Source organism: Chroicocephalus ridibundus, chromosome 9, assembly GCF_963924245.1.
Source record: "Chroicocephalus ridibundus chromosome 9, bChrRid1.1, whole genome shotgun sequence".
Lineage (NCBI taxonomy): Eukaryota > Metazoa > Chordata > Aves > Charadriiformes > Laridae > Chroicocephalus > Chroicocephalus ridibundus.
The window spans coordinates 48,728,459-48,746,147 of NC_086292.1; the positions used below are offsets into that span (position 1 = coordinate 48,728,459).

The 17,689-nt window shown below is 52.8% G+C and overlaps 2 protein-coding genes across 6 annotated transcripts in view; one reads left to right on the plus strand and one right to left on the minus strand.

The window, feature by feature from the left end:
* Positions 1-17,689, minus strand: part of CLN6 (CLN6 transmembrane ER protein) — a 157,897-nt gene that overhangs the window by 3,279 nt on the left and 136,929 nt on the right. The window contains exons 1-6 of one of the 5 annotated variants that reach the window (XM_063345925.1): positions 8,962-9,154; positions 8,428-8,520; positions 6,488-8,305; positions 3,330-3,444; positions 2,452-2,550; positions 71-259 (exon numbers count right to left, since the gene is read on the minus strand). In XM_063345925.1, coding sequence (XP_063201995.1) covers positions 71-259; positions 2,452-2,550; positions 3,330-3,444; positions 6,488-6,561 — 477 coding nt within the window. In that variant the 5' untranslated portion in view covers positions 6,562-8,305; positions 8,428-8,520; positions 8,962-9,154. Of the gene's footprint in view, positions 1-70; positions 260-2,451; positions 2,551-3,329; positions 3,445-4,516; positions 4,628-6,487; positions 8,665-8,961; positions 9,155-17,689 lie in introns of those variants that run through there. The other 4 variants (XM_063345924.1, XM_063345922.1, XM_063345921.1 and 1 more) reach the window with 4 other exon arrangements.
* FEM1B (fem-1 homolog B) lies at positions 9,400-15,652 on the plus strand. Its single transcript, XM_063345920.1, has 2 exons — positions 9,400-9,884; positions 12,529-15,652. Exons 1-2 carry the CDS (start codon positions 9,637-9,639, stop codon positions 14,162-14,164), a joined length of 1,884 nt encoding a protein of 627 aa, XP_063201990.1. The 5' UTR covers positions 9,400-9,636; the 3' UTR covers positions 14,165-15,652.

Genomic DNA, 17,689 nt, shown 5'->3' on the forward strand with positions numbered 1-17,689 from the left:
GGACGCTATTAAATAGGAACAAGCAATTAATTTTTTTTGTAAGTGCTTGTATAAAAAACAGTCTCTTTACCAGTGTCTCTGGCTTCAGGTTCTTGATGATGGGATTCTCTCTTACAGACAGATGGTGCTGGTAGCCACTGAAAATCAGGCGATGGTTTACAGAGTCTCCAACCAGGTGGATGCTGGCTCCCATGACAAACATGATGATGCTGACGTACACCATGGATCTCGGTAAGGTCTTGGGGGATCTCTCGATGAGCTAAAAACACCGAGACGTGTTGAACAGCAAGGAGGTACCAGCAGAGACATGCGATGCTCTGGCAAGTTCTGCCCTCTCTGACTTAGCGGCAGAAAATCACTTTAGGTGATTTGGAAAAAAATCACCTATACCCCAGCAGAGGCTTGCAGAGAGCTGGGGGTGAGCTGTTGCCTGTGGTGGCCGGCACCCCGCCGGGGACAACACAGCCGTCCCCCCGCGGAGAGTGGTGTGACCGCACCAGAACGAACTTACCTGATTGCAACGACTCTCCCTAAACGCATCTCAGACACGTCTGCACCAGCCTACGTGGCTTTCAGGTTTGAGTACACACTTCATCCACGTTTGCAACAATAAACCCACATTTTTCGCCCTTGTTAAACCTTTCTACAAAGCAGCACCCTTAACCTGAGCCAAGGCTTAGACCGAATCAGTGATCCGGTACTTCTAATAGACTACTCGAAGCAATTTCTTCACCAGATGTGATCAAAACCGATTAATGAGAAACCAAAAGGCAGCTGCTTTCTCTCGTTCCTCCGCTGCGCGGGTCTGGAAGGCTGGCTGTGCCCTCCAGCGGCAGGGAGAGCCTCCAGCAGCGCTCCAGCTGAGCACGCTTCCCTCCCCACGCTCAGCGATGCTTCTTCCTCCTTTATAACGATGATTTTTTCAAACGCCTTTGCTGAACTGTTTGGTTTTGATTTTCTTCCTAATGGAACGAACGGGACTCGCCTCTCCGTGAATTTGCTTCTGAAGGGGAAGCTGCATTTAAACCCCTATCTCGCAATATCTAATTACCAGCAAAACCGGTTGAGGCAACCTTTTAAACACCAGCTTTAGTGCTGAGCTGGCCCTGGACCGTCTCACGGTCTCCTGAGGTCTGGGTGGAGGCGGGTGCGTGAGGCTGGTGGGGAGCCCGGTGTTACTCAGAGCCTGGGGACGAGGAGCAGGAGCTTCTCTCCGGAAAAGAGCTTCCTGCAAAGCAGGGAAGACCTCCAAAGATGTAAATCCCAGCTCCAGCAGTTCAGGCTTTGGAGGGGACGCCGCGCGGGTCAGGGGGGACGCATCAGCCCAGCCCGAGGATCAGCTGGGGCCACCTTCGCCTCCCATCCCCCTGCTGCCAAATCAGCTTTGCGGCCCTTCATAAACACTGAAAAGCTCCTTATTTGTATTTAATTTTGAGGATTAACTTTCCCTTTCTCTGTAACTGCTGTACGAACGTCAGAGGAGACAGAGAGGACGAGGAGAGCAAAAGGTCCAGGAAAGCTCTCCTCCGGTGGGAAAGGAGGGTGGGACATGTCCTTCGAGGGGACGTTGGACCAAAGAAACGCTCCCTGAATAACAAAGGGATTTTTTTCTGGGGACCAACCCTTCATGCTGTGCTGCCAGGGAAGTCCAAGGCAGCAAATTTTAACCTGAGGAGTTACAATCCAGCCTGCAGAAACCAGCTGTTTCACGCTGAGCTCGAGCTTCCACGTCCCCCAAAGGACCGGATCCTGACTATTCCTTTTTGGCCACGCTGGCATTTAAAATCTCCCAGACAGACTCGGGAGAAAGAGAATCATTTACATCTTAGGACATAATTCAATTTCTAGCTAATGAAGGTTAAAATATATTTATAATTGCTTTCTCATATCTTCTGGCTGCTAAGTATTTAATATAAGAAGATGTCTAATGATATGACAGTCTTTAACCTCATAAATGGTTTGCACGATCCAGTGGTTGGCAGCGGAAGCAAGATAAATTCAAGCTAAAGATACAATTCTAATGTTGAAGAGCAAGTGTAATTAAGCTCTGAACAAGTTAGACAATCTACCATAGTTCCAGCTGTCTCACAAGGTCTTTTAAGACATGGATGGATGTTGTCTTAAAAAACACGCTTTGGCTCCGCCACGGTGAAGGGCTCCGACTCCTCCTGAATCCGGAGTTCCCGGGGGAAGCGATTTGCTTTGTCTGTGCAGGGAACCGAGTCGCGTTACGCCGGTCACCGCCTCGCTCTTCAAAAGGTGGCGTCACAAATTCTTTCTGGAGCGGCAAACCTCTAACGTACAGTAGGGCCGGCTGACTGGCAGGAGTTTGGGAATCACCCAACGTTTGTTCAACAAGCCCCTAGCCAACTCTTAGCCCCGTCTGCCCCACTTTTACAACTGATAATATTAAAAAAAAAAAAACTGTAACGCCTGCACCTCGAGGTTTACCTTTAGCAGAAGAAATGGTGTGATAACGTTGTAAGCCATGTGGAAATAATCTCCGGCACTCGGTTTGTTTAGAGGAAACCACTCCAAAGGTAGGATTATCTGAGGAGGGGGGAAAAAAACAAACGACATCAGTATATCCTCACCACCTCGCGCGCGATTACAGCCCTGTCGCTATCCGAAAGACAGGGAGAGAGAACATCCTTGCCTGGGACCACCGCTGCTTGCTAACTGTCAGCTTGACTTCACGTAGCTGTCAGTAAGGAAGTTGGGCGGCTCTTCTTGCATCCCTAAATTGTGCTAAATTCACAGCGTATTTACATCTCGGCCGTTCGCCCTGCAGCGCTGCCCAAAGCCCATGCCGTGAAGTCGTGAGGCCAAGCGAACGAGCCAGGCATTCGGAAATCCTGCCGCAGGGAATCTCCCTCAACCCTCTGCTGCGTGCAGATGCCAGCAATAAAAAATTACATTGGAGGGTAACGGCCCCTTCTGCCCTGCACCGTCTGCAGAGCGGGAGTCCCACGTGCCGGAGATACAGGCAAGGTATGGGGAAGAGCAGTAGGAACCTCTCCAGGTAATTTTTGTTACAAAAACATAAAGTTGTGGGATAGATGAAACGGAATAAGTTTCCCAGATAGCTTCCCCATGACTGGAGCAACATGTTTGGCACACCAGTATATCGCAGCATCTCAATGACATCTCACTAATGTCTCACCACATCTCATTGAGCTCATCTCAATGAAGGCTCCTCAAGGATGTCCCTTTGGTGTAGAGAACAGCCCACAGGTCTACAGGGGACCACCAGGGCTCTGCCCCCCTGTCCTCCACCCTAAAGACGCTGACTGCAAGCAAAGCAGCAGGCCCGCCTCTGCCACACTCACCATCGCGATGGGACGCCCAAAGTCCAGGACCCAGTTCTGCAGAGTGAAGTAGAACCACAGATCCAAATGAAACGGGGAGGTCTTGAAGGTGTCCTCGTTCTTGACTGCGCCATGCCTAGGGATGGCAGAAGTGACAGCGTCAGCCTTAAGTCACATAAGCGGTTTGCAAAGAGGCAGGGAGCAGACTCCAGGTATGCATCCCCCCCCCCAAAACCTGTGCTTCCCTGGCTGCAGGTGTGCCTCCGGGCTTTGGGATCCATGGAATAACAACAAAGTTGAGAGGCCAAAGAGAGGAAGAGGCAGAAAGGCAAAGCGTTGTTACTAAAAATTGCCACATCGTAAGGCGGCTCTTCCCGGCTGAGAAGTGAGCACAAAAGCAGGATGAAAAGCCTAAGTGCTGAATTAAGTGCAACTATTTTTAAATTTTGCATGACAAAGCAAAACTCAACCCCCATGGCACTTCTGCGGAATGCTAAAAATGCATCGGTGCCTGGTGGTACTCAGGCACAGGGATGCTCTGGGCACACTATCACCTTCATCTTCCACTCTGAAGATCCTCCTCCTCCTCTGCCTCTGCAGAGCAAGGCCTGACCCAACCCTGCTGAAGTCTTTCCATCAAATAACCCTCCCAAGCACCACCGGATCTTCACCTCCCTCCGGGAAAAGCGGATGAATGGCTCTCCCGCCGTGCTGAGACCAGCACAGTGTCAGCCGGATCAGCCTCGAGCTCGCGCTACCTGAGCCCACGGTCCAAACCCAATGGGTGGAGGAAGAGGATGGCGGTACCCTGGACAAGTTGGGGTGCCCTGGGTGAGCCGGGAAAGCTGTGACTCCCTGGAAAAGGCTGTCAAACCCTGGACCAGGGGGGGTAATGCAGGTGAGCCAGGGTGCCCGGGATGAGGCTGGCTGCCGTGGGGGGGACCCCGACCCCCCGGGACACCCTCGACAATGGCAGCATCCCGGAGATGGGCTGGCGATACCTGGGATGGGATGGCGGTACCCGGGATGGGGTGGCGGTACTCGGGATGGGGTGGGGGGGCCCGGGCTGAGCCGGGGGGGTGGGAGTTGGGGTATCCTGGGGATGCTGGGGAATGTGCTGGATGGGGCTGGGGACCCCCGAGGAAGGGAGGGGTTGCCGTGCCCGCGCCCCCCCCCGCCCCCCCGCCGCCCCCGGCCCCGGCGCTCACCTGCCCGGGTAGAGCGTCCCGGCGGGCTGGGGGGAGCCCGGGGCCGCCGCCGGGAACGGCCGCCGCCGCGCAGCGCCCTGCATGAGCCCGCCCGGCCCGGCCCGGCCCGGCCCGGCTGGTCCCGGCCCCGCTCGCCCCGGCGCGGCTCCGCCCGGGCCCCGCCCCGGCGCCGGAGGACGAGCGGCGGCTGCGCGGCCGGTGGCCCCGGGACCGCCCCGGCCCGGGGAGGGGAGGACACAGCGGGGCGGGGACAGCCCAGTATAGCCCAGTTCAACCCAGCACAGCGCGGTTCGGCCCGGTACAGCCCAGTATAACCCGGCGCAACCCAGTATAACCCCCTATAGCCTGGCACAGCCCACCAGTACAGCCCAGTATAGCCCAGCACAGCCCACCAGTACTAACCCCATATAGCCCAGCACAGCCCAGTATAGCCCGGCACAGTCCACCAGTACTGATAGCTCGGCACAGCCCAGTATAACCCCGTACAGCCCAGTATAGCCCAGGACAGCCCAGTATAGCCCAGCACAGCCCACCAGTACTAGCCCAGTATAGCCCAGCACAGCCCACCAGTACTAACCCCGTACAGCCTGGCACAGCCCAGTATAGCCCAGGACAGCCCACCAGTACTAGCCCAGTATAGCCCAGCACAGCCCACCAGTACTAACCCCCGTATAGCCCGGTACAGCCCAGTATAACCCCGTACAGCCCGGCACAGCCCAATATAGCCCAGGACAGCCCAGTATAGCCCAGCACAGCCCACCAGTACTAACCCCGTATAGCCCGGCACAGCCCAGTATAGCCTGGCACAGCCCAGTATAGCCCAGCACAGCCCACCAGTACTAACCCCATATAGCCCGGCACAGCCCAGTATAACCCCGTACAGCCCGGCACAGCCCAGTATAGCCTGGCACAGCCCAGTATAGCCCAGCACAGCCCACCAGTACTAACCCCATATAGCCCGGCACAGCCCAGTATAACCCCGTACAGCCCGGCACAGCCCAGTATAGCCCAGCACAGCCCACCAGTACTAACCCCATATAGCCCGGCACAGCCCAGTATAACCCTGTACAGCCCGGCACAGCCCAGTATAGCCTAGCACAGCCCACCAGTACTAACCCCATATAGCCCGGCACAGCCCAGTATAACCCCGTACAGCCCGGCACAGCCCAGTATAGCCCAGGACAGCCCACCAGTACTAACGTCATATAGCCCGGCACAGCCCAGTATAGCCCAGCACAGCCCACCAGTACTAACCCCATATAGCCCGGCACAGCCCAGTATAACCCTGTACAGCCCGGCACAGCCCAGTATAGCCCAGCACAGCCCACCAGTACTAACCCCATATAGCCCGGCACAGCCCAGTATAACCCTGTACAGCCCGGCACAGCCCAGTATAGCCTAGCACAGCCCACCAGTACTAACCCCATATAGCCCGGCACAGCCCAGTATAACCCTGTACAGCTCGGCACAGCCCAGTATAGCCCGGCACAGCCCACCAGTACAGCCTAGCATAGCCCCGTATAACCCTGTACAGCCCAGTACAGCCCAGTATAGCCTGGCACATCCCAGCACAGCTCAGTATAGCCCAGCACAGCCTGGCTCAGCCTAGTACAGCCCATCACAGCCTAGTTCAACCCAGCACAGGCCCGCTCAGCCCAGTATAGCCTAGAATGGTCCAGTACAGCCCAGTATAGCCCAGCCCAGCTCAGTATAGCTGACTCAGCCCAGTACAGCCCATCACAGCCCAGTTCAACCCAGCGCAGCCCGACCTCCACCTCCCTGTGCTCTCCCCCTGCAAAATCCAGGCAGCTTATCTTATTTGTCTTCCATCTCTAAAGCAGGAGTGCATAACCTTTGCTATTTCTAAAGCAGAGGAAAGGGTGAAGGACGGTATTTAACTCCCTAATTGCTCTTTAGATGAAAAGCTCTTGGCCCTGATATACCGCCACAGATCTTGATGGGAGTCCTCACCTGGGCAAGAAAATGAGATTCAGAGCTGGGAACAGTCTGGCAGAGAATGAAACGGAAAACGCAGCCTGTCCCATGCAATCACTGTATCGTTTTAAGCAGGAGGTTTCATGGAAATAAGGCGGTGGAGCACGGCGTGGCTCTGCCACAGACTTGGCTCATTGCCACGAGCAAATCACTACGTGTGGCAGGTCTCGTCTCCATTACCCTGGAATGAAATAACTCGCGTTCTGCACCCATACGGCACAAAGCAAACGGACATTATTACTCTGAGGAGTCGGGAGTCTTGCTCTGTTCCCTCTCGCCCTGTGTTTGCCCAGATAAATGCCATCAGGCCGGGAGGACTCATGGCCAGCAAATGTGGGAGGCAGGGAAGGATTTGCACCCCCTCGGACTTAATTTGCGCTCCCTGGGACTTGTAGTTTAGGGTCTAAATCGGGAGATGCATCTGCATTTGAAACAAGCAGAGTTCTTCAAGTGGAGCTACAGCTCAAGATGTGCTGCTGGTCGGGGGAAATGGGCATTTAATGGACCGAGTGGTTTGATGCGCTGCAACACCTCGGCTTCTGACCCTGCTCCTGGGCAGGACCAGACCGCAGGGAGCTGGACACACCGAGGTCGATGAGGCTCCAAAAAGCTGCAGAGCAGAGACCTCAGTCTCTCTGCTCAGTGGTGCTGCCAGGAGAGACGGTGGCAGCATCGGTGCTTCCTCACGGACCCTCTCTGTGCTGTTCATGGTAACATGCGGAACACGAGGGCAGTGTTTGTTGGAAAAAACCCACCCTTGAGAAGTGGTGGAGATTGTTGGGGTAATGGAGACAGGTTCCACTTCAAATTACCACAAACCCTGCTCGTCGCACGGTACCTGACATGCCTACGTGGCTGTTAAAAGCTGATCCTCCTTGACTGAACACCGCGCGGCTGACCGCGGCCTGACTCACCTCCCGCTCCCCTCTCCAGGGCTCCTCTGGCAACGGCAACGCTGGCCATCAGCCGGGCAGCGGCTCCCATACATAATGCACAGCTCGGCCTGCACCAAACTTTCCACAAAGAGCTGCAGCTCCAGTTGCATGATTTTAAATTAACTATTAATATGGCTGATACCGTACCCCCATGAAAACAATGGCAGGCAACAGACAGCAGTGCAGGCTGTGTATCGTGTTTCTTAACACAACCTTTATCGGTCTCACATAACTGGTCGCAGCGTGGGGCACCTCCTGAAGGTCTGTTGGAGATGATCTGTGCAGAGGAAAGGAGAGGTGGCCAAGCAGGCGGGTTGCGTTTAGCTCTGGGTTAAGCTGATATGCGTGCAGCGAGGCTGGTGATGGTGTCCCTTGAAACCAAGGACAAAGCTCCTGCGTCTGCTGAGACTGGGCACAACAGGCTTGTTGGGGTGGAGCCATGGCCGAAGCGATGAAAGCTGCTCATCCCTTCTTAAAAAAAACAAAAAACTGAAGGCCAGCAGTCTCCTGGGGGGCATTAAAAAGAGTGTGGCCAGGAGGTTGAGGGAAGTCATCCTCCCCCTCTGCTCTGCCCCGATGAGGCCACATCTGGAGTACTGTGTGCAGTTCTGGGCTCCCCGGTTCAAGAAAGACAAGGAACTGCTGGAAGGAGTCCAGCGGAGGCTACGAAGATGATCAGGGGGCTGGAGCATCTCTGTGCTGAGGAAAGGCTGAGAGACGCGGGGCTGTTCAGCCTGGAGAAGAGAAGTCTGAGAGGGGATCTCATCAATGCTTATCAGTCCCTGGTGGTTGTCACAAGGATGCAGCCAGACTCTTTTCAGTGGTGCCCGGTGGCAGGACAAGGGGCGACGGGCACAAACTGGAACACAGGAAATTCCGTCTGAACGTAAGGAAAAAATTCTTTGCTTTGAGAGTGGCAGAGCACTGGAACAGGCTGCCCAGAGAGGTGGTGGAGTCTCCTTCTCTGGAGATATTCCAAACCTGCCTGGATGTGTTCCTGTCCAGCTTGCTTTGGGAGGGGGTTGGACTGGATGATCTCCAGAGGTCCCTTCCAGCCCCTAACGTTCTGGGATTCTGTGAACCAAACAAAACCAAATACAACACAAATCAACCCAACCCTACACAACCCAATCCAACCAACCCAATCCAACTGAACCAGACCCAACTGAACCCAGCCCAACCAACCCAATCCAGCTGAACTAGACCCAACCTAACCCAACCCAATCCATCCAACCCAGCCCAACTTAACCCAGCCCAGCCCAACCCAATCCAACCAACCCGATCCAACTGAACTAGACCCAACCCAACCGAATCCGATCCATCCAGCCCAGCCCAGCTTAACCCAACCCAACCCAACCCAACCCAAGCCAACTCAACCAACCCAATCCAACTGAACCAGACCCAACCCAACCCAACCCAACCCAACCCAACCAACCCAATCCAACTGAACCAGACCCAACCCAACCCGACCCAACCCAACCCAATCCAACCAGTCCCAGCCCAACCCAACAGAACCAGAACCAGGAGGGCCCGGCACAGCGCCAGGCCACCCGAAGAGGGCGAGCCATGGGAGGCCGTGCAGCCCGCGGCCGGGCAGCGGGCCATGAGCCCCGGGGGCGGGCGGGCGGCCCCGGGGTGCCCGGGGTCAGGCAGCCGCCTCGCCTGTCCCCGGGGGCCGTGCGCCGCCCGCGCTCCGGAACCTCCGTGCGCTGCCCCGGTTGCCGACGGGGAGAGCGGGAAAGGGCGAGGCGCTTCCGGTTTCGCTTCCGGAGTCGGCGGCGGGGGCGGAGCGGCGGCGGCCGGCCCGGCGGGGCCCTTCCGGCGACCCGTACCCCTGCCCCTCTCTACGGCCGGCGGAGCGGCGCCGGGTCCGGTCCGTGCGGGGCCCCTGGGCGCGGCCGGGTCGCGGGTTCGTGTCCCCCGCTGCGGCGGCGCGGCCGGGGCGGGGATGGGCGGTGGGGGGTGGCGGGGCGGGTGAGGCGGCGGAGGGCGCTGGGGCTGCCCCGCCTCGCCGCCGGGCCCGGGGGGCGGCTGGCCCCGGGGGGGCCGCATGTGCCCCCCGCCGGGCACCGAGGCAGGACGGAGGAGGAGGCGGAGGGAGAGGCCGCCCCGGCGGCGGGGCAGGCCGGCAGGCCCGAGCGGGGCCGGCCCGGTCGTCGGGGCCGCAGCCGGGAGGAGGAGGAGGCGGCGATGGAGGGGCTGGCCGGGTACGTGTACAAGGCGGCGAGCGAGGGGCGAGTGCTGACCCTGGCTGCCCTGCTCCTCAACCGCTCCGAGAGCGACATCAAGTACCTGCTGGGGTACGTCAGCCAGCACGGCGGGCAGCGCTCCACGCCGCTCATCATCGCCGCCCGAAACGGCCACACCAAGGTGGTCCGCCTGCTCCTCGAGCACTACCGCGTCCAGACCCAGCAGACCGGCACTGTCCGCTTCGACGGGTATGTAGGGCTCGCTGCCCGCCGGCCAGGCCTCGGTGTCGGTGCCAGGCCTCGGTGTCGGTACCGGCACGACGCAGGCGCTCCAGGCTCTGCTTCTCACTGAGAAAGTTGCTTTATTAGCTGTTAAAAATGCCTTTTCCATTTGAGGTCCTGCACATGGTGCTTTAGGAGCTGTAAACACCCTTCTGAGACCTCTCACCTGAAACCGTAGACAGAACAATACTTGGCGTAGCTTAGAGACCTCAGTGAGTTTCCCCTTGGTGAGCAGGTCACCTCGCGTTCTCTCCCGCTGTGCCAAAATGGGCTTTTCCGTGACATTGCTCACTGCCACGGGTGACAGCAGGCATTGGGTCAGGGTGGGTTGGTACCTGCATACCGGGAGCCAGCCCTTTGTGTACTCAAATTGAGGGTTTTTCAGTGTCCAGCCCAGGCATCCCAAGGGACATCCCTTCCTTGCCTCACGGAGACAACGTATGGGACGGCTGGGACCAAAATGTGGCGTTTTAGGATGGGAAGAGAAGAAAGGGAGGGCAGGGAGTGCCTGGTGTTCACCTGGGACCTGTCCGGGGCGGTTTGCAGAGCAGCCTGGCAGCAATTTCCCAGAGCATTGTCCCTGGGCCCGTGGTGTGCTGCTGTTCCAGAAGGCAGGAGGAATGTTTTTAAAATCTCCCACAGTGCTTCGTGAAGTTCTTGCCTGTATGTCAGTCTTAAACCTAAGGCTGACTAATCCTGGTCTTTAGAACAGCTTCAGGTTTCGCAGGTAGCTTGCACGGAGAGGAGAGCTCACATCAGATACTGAGCGAGAGGGATGGTAATGGGTCCCCGCGGATATCTTTCATCTGACTCCTACTTGATGAGCTGGAGTCGTGCCTGTGCAGCTCCACCTGGCCCAGGGAAAGACTGGCTTGGCCCTTACATGCTGAATGAAGGGGGAGGAACCGACTTCCCTGCGTGGTTTTTTTTTTTTTTTTTCTTTCTTCCTCTTCTCTTCCAGCCCTTTTTTTCACAAGCAAAAACTGGTCGAGAATACCTAGGGTGAGGTCTGCCCCGGGTTTAGTTAAAGGAATGGAGTCTGTTGACAGAAAGCGATAGGAAGGGCTGTCAGCCCCCCCTCTACTGCTGAATTTTCTCGTTTCTCGAGCTGTGCCTTGATGGAATGGCGATCTGCTTGCCGGAGCCTCTGCCTGCTGCGGATTAAAGGAGGTGTTGTCTGAGGCACAATGGGCACAGTGGGAGTCGCAGCCTGCTGAGAAGAGAGGAGGCATGTGATCCCCCCCGTTGTCTGCCGCCTTCTTCAGATGAGGTGGCACAGCAGCTCCGCTTGTTTGGGCTCCGGGCTTTTGACTTGTAAAAATGTACCCGTAGAGTACCAATAAATCACCCCGTGTTTGTTAGCAAATCCTAGGCCCTGACTTTTCCTCCTGTTTTAAAAAAAAAGTATTTTGATGTGATTATTTACAAAATAAGGAACTTCTTACTGTGAATAAAGTTGTAGGCACCTCCGCATGCCAGAGCTCTTAAATGACCTCTGAAGTGTTGTCTAGAGGTGTTGGATTTACAAACAGCCACACAACTATTCCCGTTGAGCTACGCGAGAGCTTCATAAAATGGCAAAAATTGCCGCTAAAGTTAAAATTAAGTCAGTGTCTTATGATATTTTAACTTTGGAAAACGTGACTGTTTGGACATATGGAAATAGGATATTTGTGATTTGTGATCCTCTGTGATTTGGGATGTGCCTTGAGCGTGTATCAGCTGCGGTGTGGATGCCGCCTGTTTCTACATTTAAGTGCTACTTCAAAAATCAGGCGAACGGGAAGGACATCGGCCTTTATCTTTGTAGCTACACGACGTGCTGGGTTTGGGAATGAGAACAGCTTAGGAAACTGTGATGCTTTGCTAAAGTTAACTGTCCCCTCATTTACGAGTGCCAGCAAGCTGTCTACAAGGCCGTGATGTAAAACAGGTCTCTGAAACAGCCCAGCTCAGAAAAACTTCAGCTTTTTAATTTTCTTTTTATTTCTGGAGTTCCATTTGTGTAACCAAACTGCTGGTCTGTTTTACGGCACCGTCTCTTGAACAAGAAGTATCGTCGCAAAGGAAACGGTGGCAATTTTGCAGTGCAGGGAAAGAAAAGAAGTGATACAAAATTCTTAAGCCAGCTTTGCTGCCAGGCCCAGTGCATCATATAGCTACGCAGTTTGGTTTTTTGTGTCAATATGTGAATTTTAAGTTTTCTGTCTTTCTTCCATTTGTCAGTTTCTGGCACAGGGGATCAAAGCAGCGATAATTCTTGTAACTATTCTTCCCGAGACCTCAGTAGGCTGAGGGCTGGAGCTTGCAGGTAGGATCTTCAAAGCAGCCCGGGAAGTACTAGTGCAAAATGTGGCCAAATCCCCTGGCTGCTTTGAAGTTTCAACTTCCAACGCTTCTTCCTTCGGGAGGTCTGTGTGCTCGATGAGCCTCTCATTCTTTTACCTTGGCTATCCCAGTAAGCTCCTTGAAGCACAGAAATAGGATGGCTGCGAAATATCCTTTAATGGCTGGGTCTGCCCGTGCCCGTTGCGTACTGCTCGGCTGCCCGTGGAAGATGCTTTTGAAGGAGTATCAGTTTAACTGCTTGTTTCTGTCTTTACGTTTTTAGCTTTGTCATTGATGGAGCCACAGCTCTCTGGTGTGCGGCAGGAGCCGGCCACTTTGAAGTAGTCAAGCTGCTGGTGAGTCACGGCGCCAACGTGAATCACACTACGGTGACCAACTCGACTCCCCTGCGGGCTGCGTGTTTCGATGGCAGACTGGACATTGTGAAATACCTGGTAGAAAACAATGCCAACATCAGCATTGCCAACAAGTACGACAACACTTGCCTTATGATCGCGGCTTACAAAGGCCACACGGACGTGGTGAGGTACCTTCTGGAGCAGCACGCCGATCCCAACGCCAAAGCCCACTGCGGTGCCACGGCCTTGCACTTCGCGGCCGAAGCCGGCCACTTGGAAATCGTGAGGGAACTGGTCAAGTGGAAGGCGGCGATGATGGTGAACGGCCATGGGATGACTCCACTGAAAGTGGCTGCCGAGAGCTGCAAGGCCGATGTTGTAGAGCTGCTGCTTGCTCATGCCGACTGCGATAGGAGAAGCCGGATTGAAGCTCTGGAACTTCTGGGTGCCTCATTTGCAAATGACAGAGAAAACTATGATATAATGAAGACTTACCACTATTTATATTTAGCGATGCTGGAGAGGTACCGAGACAGCGAGAATATAATTGAAAAAGAAGTTCTTCCACAAATTGAAGCTTATGGAAACAGGACGGAATGCAGGACTCCTCAGGAATTAGAGTCTATTAGGCAGGACAGAGATGCCCTTCACATGGAAGGCCTCATTGTGCGAGAAAGAATTCTTGGCTCGGACAATATCGATGTTTCTCACCCCATTATTTACCGGGGGGCTGTTTATGCAGATAACATGGAGTTTGAACAGTGTATCAAGCTATGGCTGCATGCGTTGCATCTAAGGCAAAAAGGCAACAGGAACACTCATAAGGACCTTCTGAGGTTTGCTCAAGTCTTTTCTCAGATGATACACTTAAACGAGCCCGTTAAGGCCAAGGACATCGAGAGCGTTCTGAGGTGCAGCGTCTTGGAAATAGAACAAGGCATGTCCCGGATCAAAACCACCCAAGACTCTGACATCCACACAGCCATGGACAACTACGAATGCAACATTTTTACCTTTCTCTACTTAGTCTGCATCTCTACCAAGACTCAGTGCAGTGAAGAGGATCAGTCGCGCATCAACAAACAGATTTATAACCTGATCCACCTCGATCCCAGAACTCGGGATGGCTCCAGTTTGCTGCATCACGCTGTCAATTCCAGTACGCCGGTTGACGACTTCCACACGAATGATGTCTGCAGCTTTCCCAACGCGCTTGTCACAAAACTCTTGCTAGATTGTGGTGCTGACGTGAACGCTGTGGACAACGAAGGAAATAGTCCGCTCCACATCATTGTCCAATACCACAGGCCCATCAGTGACTTCTTGACGTTGCATTCCATCATCATTAGCCTGGTGGAGGCTGGTGCTCATACAGACATGACGAATAAGCAGAAGAAAACCCCTCTTGATAAAAGTACGACGGGGGTGTCTGAAATACTCCTTAAAACTCAAATGAAGCTGAGTCTCAAGTGCCTGGCTGCCCGAGCAGTACGGATCTATAACATCAGCTACCAAAACCAGATCCCCAGAACTCTGGAAGAATTTGTGAAGTTTCACTAGGCTACATAAAATCTTTTCGTGGTGGTGCTATCTCGGGACGACATAATTGCAGACAGCAGAATACATATGTATACGTGGAGTTGTTTTTCCTCTATTCTTTTGGTTTTGGGTTCCTCTGGTCTGCAGCCTCAGGTCTCATGCAGATCTTGCAGGGGGGGAAAAAAGCCACATCCTTTTCCTGTAGTCAAAATCCGATGTTTGGAATTTTGGTCATTTCTTTTGATTAAAAAAAAATGGCTTCATTATGTCTTGTTTTTATAAACAAAATGAAAAGAATCCCAATGTAACTCGTGCAGAGTGTTTTGTTTCCAGTACACATCTCTACTTACGATTTGCAGCCGAATGCTTCAGGTAGTTTTTTTACAAAGGCACCTCTGAGAGCCCGTGTCACCGCGCTACCCAGGCAGGAGCTTTGCAAATTTTAAAACTTCTTGGAATGAGGTGGGAAAGAACAATCGGAAATTATGTGGCAGTTGGTTAGAAGTGAAGTCTCAACGTACAGAGCTGTCCGTTGCTCTCATACCTCACCATCTTTTTATGCCTTTCAGTTAATGCTGAAGGTGTTGGTAACTTTTTAAAGTTGTGTTGTTTGGTTTTTTTTTTTTTTTTTTTTAAATTAAATTTTGAACAGCAGTTATCAACAGCTACAGACGTATGGAATGCTCTGTTAGGAAATACAGGTTTAAATTCAGCTATGGTACGTTCATCTAATAATAGTTGAAATATCAAGCTCTTTGTGTACACTACTACAGTAAGTATTGAATAACTTTTGAAAAAGGAACTTGCACATTGACCGAAATGAACCAGAATCGTGGTTTCTTTTGATGTAGCTAAGTTGCTCATATATAAAGATCATGCATGGATACCTAGAAAATTGATAGGGTATTTGTGTTTGTGTGTGTCCCAACATTTCAAAATGCTTTTAACTTTTTTTTTTTGTTTGTTTTGTTTTGTTGCTGTTTCAATGATCAACATGCACCTTTTTGACTCAAAGTATGTAAAACTGCACTCTTGGATTCCAAATGCTGTATCTTCCTAATGGAGTAGTCTGTCGCCAAAGAGAGTCTTCCTTTGGAGCGGGATACTGCTTGAAACTGGCTTTCCCAATAAGCGTGGAGTCTGTGCCTCCCTGAATTGGACTTGAGGATTTTTCATGATTTTTACTCCTTTCATGATGAAAATCTCTATTGAAACTGATTTTTAAAAAATTGTCCTATCATAAGACCTTTTATGATAAGCAACTGATTGTATAATACCGCTGTTGCTTGAGAAAGTACTTCTCCTTGGTAGAAGTTGCAGATACTCCGACAGTAAAATGTCACTTGTTTTGACAGGCTACTGAGAACTCTGTTTATTTTAAATGCAGCTTTTTAACTGTCAGATGATGAAAGAATGTTCTGTAGGTTTTTTTTAAACAATCTGGGTAGAACTTTAAGGCGAGATTTGGGCACACGTTTCTATTTGTATTGCAAATAAATAAACATTGAATGTGGAATTAGCTTGTAACTCTGTAATTTTTGTCTAGTGCCAAGCGGAACAGCGCTGCTTAGATTGTCTGGTACCGTTGTCTCTCCTTCGAGGGAAAAGCTTTAGAAATACCCTGTCTTTGAAGCTGGCGATTTTTAGTCTGCTAGAAACTAGCTCCTGAAATGCGAAGTGCGTCTGTCACTCAGATCTCGGGTAGGTTGGGCTGCTGCACTTAAAAACCATGACTCTCGCAGAACGGCAAAGCCAAATTCAGCCACCTGGGGCCTTATTCGCCAAGTGGATGTTGTCAAACGGTTGGGAAGGTGTCCGTGTTCCTGTCGGTCGTTAGCCGAAATGTCTTCCTCCCGCCTGCTGAGGTGTATCCTGAAGTCATTAGAAAAGCTGCGGTTTTGTATTTTGCTGAGAGTTTACAGTGGCGATTTTTGGCCTGGTTGTTGGAAATGCCAAAAAAACCCTAAAAACCCGTTTAAGTGGCTGGGGCTGATGGGGAGAAGAGGGGAATGCCTTTCATGCGTTCGGTCTCACGTTTTGGGATTGTGCCTGAACCTGAAACTCGAACGACTTGAGAACACGCACCAGGTGATTATTATTTAGCTCGTGAAGTCGCTGGTAGCTGACTCTGTTAAAATTAACCAAGACACGAACCAGTATGTGTATGTTACAGGAAAAAAGTCTTCTGTTGTACCGTGCCGCGTGCGTCAAACAGAGCTCTGATGCCTCGCTGTTCCTTTTTGCCCTCGCACATGTGCAATTCGGGATGTGCACGTACTCAAAACTGGGAGTCAGTGGGTCTGGAGCCTGTTTGACTCGGGAGAGTCGGGGCAAAGAGGGGAGAGGGCCGAAGACTTGCAGCGACTCACACTGCTTGCTGTACGAGAAAGCGTTCTGCACTGGGGATCGTTTGGAGCTGCTGGATCATTGAGTAGGACGGTATTTCCTTGCACTGTGGTTTTTGTTTTTGTTTTTTGTTTCCTCAGGACCTGTTTCTGACATGGAGTAATCTAAGTGTTGCGTTCATGTGAAATACCCGTATAAAACTGTTCTTGGAACAAATGTGCGTGCTTGAAGTATCTGTAGGTAATAATAAGGTGAAGGAAGCTGCTCCTCCCATGATTTTGCTTTTTTAATAAGAAAAAAATGCTGCACCAAACGATCTTGTGGAAAAGCTGCTCCTTCCTCCCTTCCTGTAGCTTCGTTCTGATCCTCTCCCGCTTTTGGCTCCATTGCAGGATATTTGCTGAGGTTCTGCTTGGTTTGTGCCGTTCCTGGGATGGTTTCAATATGCGAAGACCTGAAGAGAGAGGATGCTGTTACCCAGAAGCAGCAGTAAAACTTCTTGTCAGCAGATCACAAAGTACTTTATGGAGAGGGGGAAGTTCTGTGCCGTGGACGGAGCAGCTGATGCCGCTCCTGGCTCAGGTGTGGTCCCGGGTCTTCGCCCTGTTCCTGTTGAAGACGGGTTCCTGCTTGTCTGTGGCCAGGGAAGGTGGCATCATCCATGTGCTGTTCTCCTGCCTTCGCTGTGGCAGTAAAACGTCTTGGCCAAAGGATAGGAAAAAACGGTGTGTGCCTGTTTCTGCACGCCCGTGGGTGCAGCAGAGTCCGTCAACGGCTCTTGGCGTCCTGGGAGCTTCCCTCTTCTCCATCTGTAAATTTCTTTTTTCAAGCATTAAAAGCTGAAAGAGTGTGCTCGATCTCTGTGGGAGTCCTTTAAAGCTCTTGATAAAAATCTGTACAGACCCCACAGGTGCTCCTTTCACGGGGAAGAAGGAGCTGCGTGACGTCCCCTCTGCCAGGGACGAGGAGTGTGCGTGCCCGTAGGCGGTGGTCTGTTATTTATAGAGCTGACTCTGCGCAGAGAGCTGCTGTCGGAGACCAGACTGCCTTTTAAAAAAATACACCTTCCCGAGGCCAGCCCGTGCTCGCTGGGATGCAAACCCTTGGCAAACCTGGAGTTTCGGCCCTTCTGTCCGGAGGGATGCGCTCAGGGAGGCGAGCCCAAGCAGAAGGGCAGCGCCAGCGCGCGCCTGGGGAGCT

What these genes read in the sequence shown, in the direction of transcription:
- FEM1B (XM_063345920.1), top strand. Translation starts at nt 9,637, where the DNA reads ATGGAGGGGCTGGCCGGGTACGTGTACAAGGCGGCGAGCGAGGGGCGA. An exon ending in GGCACTGTCCGCTTCGACGG is followed by an intron (nt 9,885 to 12,528) that starts GTATGTAGGGCT and finishes TTACGTTTTTAG; the next exon opens with CTTTGTCATTGATGGAGCCA.